Source organism: Spea bombifrons, chromosome 5, assembly GCF_027358695.1.
Source record: "Spea bombifrons isolate aSpeBom1 chromosome 5, aSpeBom1.2.pri, whole genome shotgun sequence".
NCBI classification, from domain to species: domain Eukaryota; kingdom Metazoa; phylum Chordata; class Amphibia; order Anura; family Pelobatidae; genus Spea; species Spea bombifrons.
Genome location: NC_071091.1, coordinates 9,679,263 through 9,686,153, shown reverse-complemented (window position 1 = coordinate 9,686,153; position 6,891 = coordinate 9,679,263). Strand labels below are relative to the sequence as shown.

Sequence of the window (6,891 nt, the reverse complement as noted above, 5' to 3'; positions counted from 1 at the left end):
GTTTGTTAGCGTGTGTCTGGGAATCTTAGTTTGCGTGTTTGTTAGTGTGTGTCTGGGTATGTTATCTTGCCTGTTTGTTAGTGTGTGTCTGGGTATGTTATCTTGCGTGTTTGTTAGTGTGTGTCTGGGTATGTTATTGTGCGTGTTTGTTAGCGTGTCTGGGTATGTTAGTTTGCATGTTAGCGTGTGTCTGGGTATGTTAGTTTGCGTGTTTGTTAGCGTGAGTGTTGTGGCAGGTTGTGTTGGATGAGTGGGTTAGCGTGAGTTTCTGTGCGCATTAATGTGGGCGTCACATAATAGCTGTGGGCGTGTTTTGAGGGCGTGGTTATGTGCGAGGGAGGGGCAGCATTGTATTCTTGGGAACATGCAGTAGAAATAATATATAAATGGTTGAGTTTCATCATATTCTGTCTGACGGCAGCGACACCAGTATGAGCCTCATGGATTTTGCCTCTGAATAGATGGTTATTATTGATTGATATATATAGCACCACCATATTCCATAACGCTGTACAACTTGTGGACAGGACATAACAAGTCGGGCATGCAGGATAATTCCGATTTACAGAAGCTGACGAGGACCCGGCTCACATGAGTTTACAATCTCTGAGAGGTTTTCCTGGGGAGACGGAACCTTTTACTGGGTACACCGCAGACCCCCCGTCGTGTATTTGTGGCCCCTGGCTTTAGACACGTTGGGAATGTCTGTGTCCCTCCATATATACTGGGACCCCCGGGCTGTATGTGGACCCTCTCAATGGGCAAAAATAATGACCCGGAAACTCCTTCTGTTAAATCCAAGTCTATGGCGGCACCATCACTGCTCTCCGGAGCTCTGACAAAACCACCCAGCCGCCAACACAGGAAGGAGCGGAACTTCAAAGAACCTGAGCAGATACCTCCGACCGTCACAGTATTACTAACCGGTTCCCCGTCCAATCCAGGCAGTTGGGTGTCCCTCTTACATCCTTCCGCCTCTCTGTTTCCGCCCCCTTTGAACCGGAACCTTTTGCAGGGAGCAGCCCCGGGCTGTGTGCGGATGGTGCTGAGGAGGAGGCGGCTCTGCTGTGTGAGAGCGCAGAGAGGCTTCATTAATAAAGGGTCGGGAGACAAGATGCCCGAGTGCTATCCCCGGGGGAGAGGCTGCCATTCCCGGACAGCAGGATATAAAGGGGCTCCATCCCTCTAATACCTCACCTCTCCGTGTACCGCCCCATGGATCTGCCCCGTTAGCATTCCACTCAGCTCTTCCATCGCCCTTGCACCCTGACCGCTTGGAGCAGCACAGGCAGGTGGGTCTGGGGCACGGGGCAGCAGGATGGGCAACACCGCATCATGCTGCGTGTCCTCCAGCCCCAAGCTGCGGAGAAATGCCCACTCAAGGCTGGAGTCCTACCGACCCGAGCACGACATCAGCAGGGAGGATACGGGCCACAACCTGCAGCACATCAGCGACCGGGAGAACGTTGACGGTAAGTGGGTAAAGGAGGCAGCTGGGGGTAATAGATTGTAGTGGGCGGCAGGAGATGCTGCTGGGACTGTGCTCGGGCTCGTAGAGGGGGGTGTAGGGGTTTGTTGATGGGGGCAGGAGATGCCCAGCCCCCCCCCCCATTGCTTTGAAAGGTTGTAATTAGGAAGCGCTGCTTTACAGGGTGGATGCTGTGGCAGCCCGACTGCCTCCTTTTATTATTTAATAAATCCCCATTGATCGGTTCCCTGACTATATAGAAAGGGTTAAATCAGCACTGGGACCTAGAAGCTGATAGCTTTGATTGACTCTTCCAGGCTCTGTGGCAGTTAAAGGGTTATCCAGCTGTGTGCGGTTTCTTTTGTTACCCAGAGGCTGCTGGCTTAAAGATCTTCCATAAGAAGCCTCTCCATCCCTGTTTGCCTGCTGCTGGGATTAGGGTTAGCTGTATATAATAATATAATGCATTAATATACTGCTGGGCATTGTTCAGGGGACTGTTAGAAACCCTAGATTGCAAGCCTGCGAGCCGAGCCCTCTGTTAGAAGAGCTGTGGAAATTGAGGCTATATAGCATAGCATGTAATGGCAGGTTTTGCGGTATCTTTCTTCGTGTTTGCTTTCATGGATTGAGTTTTTGATCCCCTTATTGTTTATGGTTCTCGTTCCTGGCATCATGTATTCAGTTTCGCTGCCTGTAATGTGCATACAGTAATACAGGCACTAAGGCACCATTAACCCATATAATAATTGAGATGACCTGTAATCGATTTGAGTTTCTCGCCCTTTTTGTAACTTAGATCCTTGTTTTACAGCAGAGCATTGTTACCTTTTCTTTTTTTTTTTTTTTTACACGAAATCCAGAATTTGCAGAGACCAGGCGCTCTCTTGTGTGGCCAAATATTGCTGTGCTTTAGTGACCTAGAAAAATTGCCTTTCAGATTTATTAGAGCTTGGCAGGGATCCACTGTTTCTATAAAACTATAAATCCATAGTCCGCAGAATCCTACAGAGTCAGTGCAATAAAACAGATCTGTATATTACATCATACCTACTGATAATGCTGCAATATATATGCATTTACCGGTTAACCTGGGGACGCCGAATCAGAGCGGCTCGGTGGACTGTTCTCAAATAGATTCTTGAAACTTTGTTCAAAAAAAATAAACAATAAAACACAACCATTGACAAATTTTCCAACAAACTCTAAATATTTTAAAAATATTTATGTTGCGTGTCAATTTAGGTTTTCTTATTACTATTACTAGTGCTGCTTTAGGGTATTTTTTTAAAGGGTCAGTTTGCTGTCCCCCGACAGCTCCACTCTGGGGAAAGGGGCAAATCGTTTATGGGGGGATTTTGCAGACCCTTCTATACATTTTTGTAAAGGGATACCCCAAACATTTGAGGGGACCACACAGCTATCAAATGCATTCAAGTGCATACGTTGGCCAATGTGTGCCTTTTTTTTAATTCACAAAATGGCATCTAATTGGTTAAAAACAGGCTTGATTTTTACAACATAAGCTATGTTGTAAAGATGCCCATCATGTAGATTCGTTTCATTATTTTCTCCTGTTCATGTTCAGCGCATTCAATATAGGACATGTGCAGATGTGTGCCCCTCCAGTTGTTGGTAACCTATACACCTGTGGCTAAGCGCAATGGGAGTTGTTTTTTAAGCAACTTATGGATATCCAGTCCGACTATAGAAAATGTTACTGACATTATTGGATATACAATCAGCTTACTTATTTATCTTTTTTGTTATCATTTTCTGTGTTCTTATCATATGTGATTATATCTTTCTAATAAATCCTGCATCTTGTAGAACTGGATCTTGATAGTCAGAGCTGTATTTCAGCCGTGAACAGTAGAGATAAACTACAGAGGTACGCTTATTTAAGTCCAGTGGCCCATACAATCCGACAAGTACAAAGGTAAACCTGTAGGGAAAAACCCCAAACCAAAGGTACCTGCCTTAAGGAGAAGCTGCAGCTTCATCGCTACAGTGCATTGCCCCCCCCCAGCTTTTACACCAGCCTTGCATCTTTGGAGCAGCTGATCACTGGCAAGAAAGTTCTATTAAAGCCCGTTGGGACGCTTTCTCCATATGTGTTTGGGGGGAGTCTTGTTGGAACTCTTGTGGTAGTGCCTTAGCTGGCTGAAAGTGAGCAAGAAGGGGGTTTTCTGGAGCTGAGGTTGGGGAAAGCGACAAATGTTGGGGGGGGGGAAATGGCAAATGCATGATAGAGGAGGTGGGGGGCTATTCTCAAACAGTCCATGTATTTGCATGAGGACATACTCCGCTACCATATTTGTGATTGTTGGGCTGTCCCTTTAATGAGACGTGTCACGTTCTGTTTATGGCGTGTTCTGCCTGTAACCTGTTCTGTTCATCACAGAGAGAGCTCCATCTGTCCAGGAAGGAGGAAGTAAAATCACAGATGATGAGCGCAGATTTAGCTGCAGGAGCTATCAGAATTTAATTCCGAGTAATTTAAGATAAAATAATAGATATTTTTCCTCTTCTGCACATCATGGGTGATCCCTTCTCCAGATCTTCTGATTATGTTATAATATTCCGAGTTAAGTAGCCAACACTCCCCATCTTTTATACTGTTACGTGGGGACCAAGATATTAACACACATTTTTACAAGCCTTTGGTATGGGCTTCGGTCACTTTAATCTGAAAGGTCCCTCCAACTCTGATCTTCATCGCTGAGCCAACCCAGTTTATGTTCTTCATCTTGTTGACAGGGGGTAGGACAGGCGTGATCAAGATATACGCGGCTCTTTATCTTCTGAAAGGCGGTATATTCACCCCGGTTGTTCTGTTTGTGCCCAGGCAGCGTTGTTCTAAATTGCCTTCAATGTCTCCAAAATAACAAGGTTTTGTTTGCTTTCGAACAGGCCTATTCATGGTCTCCGAAGTACTGAGCCTAAATACTCTACGTTATTCTTGACAATGTTCCCGAGACACCATGGTACGACGGTTATATTAGAAGTTTTATTCTTTTAGTGCTTTTGTATTGTGTGTTTTCTTTTTTGTATTTGTTAAACGGAAAACTACATGTGTATACAGGAAACAAAATAAGTCTAGAAATCAAATCTGTGATTTCTGTCCTTGTTGTGTCAACCAGTAACCGAGCAACATTGTGACAAATGTTTACCGTGATTTGTTGAGGATGTTTGCCAACATCCATTACTTAAAGCCATATAAATAAGATGGAGCTTTAGGCCTTATTGAAAGAACCTCGTATTTTATAACGTTAATGAAGGTGTCTCCTGCTTGGCTTTTGGACTCTCGTGACCTTCTTATTGAGAACATTGTTTCTCGCCCTAGCTGGTCCTGGTCGTGTGGTGGAAGCTGATTATTGGGAATGGTCCGTCGGGAAGTTGCGATTTCCATTCTTGATATAGCACTTTTGCGTTGGCTGAGGGGGGAGGCATGGCTTTTATCAGATATCATTATTTTTTATTCTGGGAACTTCCACTTCTCGCAGCTGTACGGTTGTATCTGAAAGCTTTTAGCGCTGCACAGCTGCAGTTAGCATTGTTAAAAATTTCAATACGTGGAAATTTGAATAATAGCGTTGATTGCGATACCGTACATTCCACTAATAGCCGTCCCAACGAAAGCAACGTAGAGAATATCAACACACGTGATTAATCATTAGTTACGGTTGACCACGGTGTGTGCATTTAATACAAGTATTTTTTTTCTTTCCGCCAGCGTTGGATTTATATGCTGTTATTTTTGTGATTAATGAAATTTAGCATTTCATGTCCTTTTTAATTGTGGGCCATGATTTATGTGCTTGTGAGATATAATATTTTAGAATGTCTTCCTTCTTGATTGTTCCACCTAAGAAGATGAGAACAATGTTTTTTTCTCTCTTTTAGTACAATAACAGAACTGGGTTTTGCTCAGCATGTGACATCATTTTTTGCCCATGGTATGGCATGATGTCACACCTTCTCCACCTATTTCTGCATTTTCCATACTGCCCTGTGTGGGCACCGTATGTAATACAACGCCGTCTTTCAATGAATGTTACAGCTGAAGAATACATTTCTGTACTGGCTTTAAATTGCAAAGCGAAAAAAAAAAAATGAATTATTTTTTCCGGATAATGCTAAAGGGGATTCTATAAACCATTTCCTTTGTGAGACTTCATTGAACAAGCGATGAATCAGATGACATGGGACACAAATGAAGATGAAACTATTCTTTTCATGCTTGTCCGTTTGAACGTTTTTAATGTGTTCTGAATTCTGAGGACCAGCGTTACTCGTTCACAAATGGGTTGTCTTCTTGAAAAATAGAATCTTTTATCTGGTGAGATTGGCTGAATGACTGGTATATGTATGCTATATGCTCATAGAGTGATCAATCATGGAACCGAAGGTGTCTGTATTATGTTGCTGAGACACCAAGGGTTGAATACTAAACCAATCGGTAGGGTGTCGCAGAAAATTTTTGAGTTAAAGTAGTAATGTAACTTAGGTTACCATGCTTTTTGTAATATCCCAATATAGTACCGTTTAAAATACATCTACAGAATGTATGAATGTCAATCGAGCAGCACAGAAAGAATCCAGGCGTTGTGTAAAATGCTACCTAAACGGTTAGTTTTCCTGGACCCCCTTGTGGCTGTAAGTGGAATTGCAAGTAACGCATATGAAGAAGAGATCCATTTTTCTGAAAGCTTATGGGGGAAAAAAGAACAATCGTTTTTCCCACGTTGGCCCAACTTCAACCAAATGCTCCATTTTCTTTTGGGATAATATGGGAGTATTCATTTTTCTTTTTGAGTAAATGGAATGGCATACTATTTTTATTCTTACTGGTATGTATTTGTTCTCAAACCTTATTGGGTTCTTCATCCTGACTTATAGTCAGGATAGCCTTTTGCCTATATCGTTTTAACACCCATGGGATAGGCAGGAGAAATTAGTGCTTTATGATCAACCGGGCCTTTTCTGATTCAACAAGACCGCGGAATGCGAGTGGGATTTCATGCAGAGTCCGGTAAGAGTATAGCGCAGGCGCTACTGAAGGCTTTATCGATCCATGTACGTGATTGGAGACAAGACCCCACCGGGGATGAGAAGAATACCTTCTCTGATTCAGCGGATAAAACCTCTGAACGCCATACATTGAACGCTTGTGTCTTTGGATGTACCAGCAGCGTAGAAAATTACATAATGAATCAAAACAATATATGAACCCAAATCCTTGTATTAGAAGGATTATTGGAAGTCTAGTTTGTTTCATTCCCTGTGAGTCTTAATAAGGCCTTTTCTTCTAGCAATAAGGGCAACCTGTGAACTCAGACATTTTATTTTAATTAAAAAAGGCTGAAATATGATCCACGGAGAGAGGGATCCTGCTGTTCCGCAAGCTGTAGGGGGGCTTT

General features: G+C 43.2%; 1 protein-coding gene across 1 annotated transcript in view; it reads left to right on the top strand.

The window, feature by feature from the left end:
• Positions 1–1,013: 1,013 nt before the first annotated feature.
• CCNY (cyclin Y) overlaps positions 1,014–6,891 on the top strand; it is a 52,803-nt gene continuing 46,925 nt past the window's right edge. Inside the window, exon 1 of the mRNA XM_053466367.1 lies at positions 1,014–1,472. Coding sequence (XP_053322342.1) covers positions 1,319–1,472 — 154 coding nt within the window. The 5' untranslated portion in view covers positions 1,014–1,318. The remainder of the gene's footprint in view (positions 1,473–6,891) is intronic.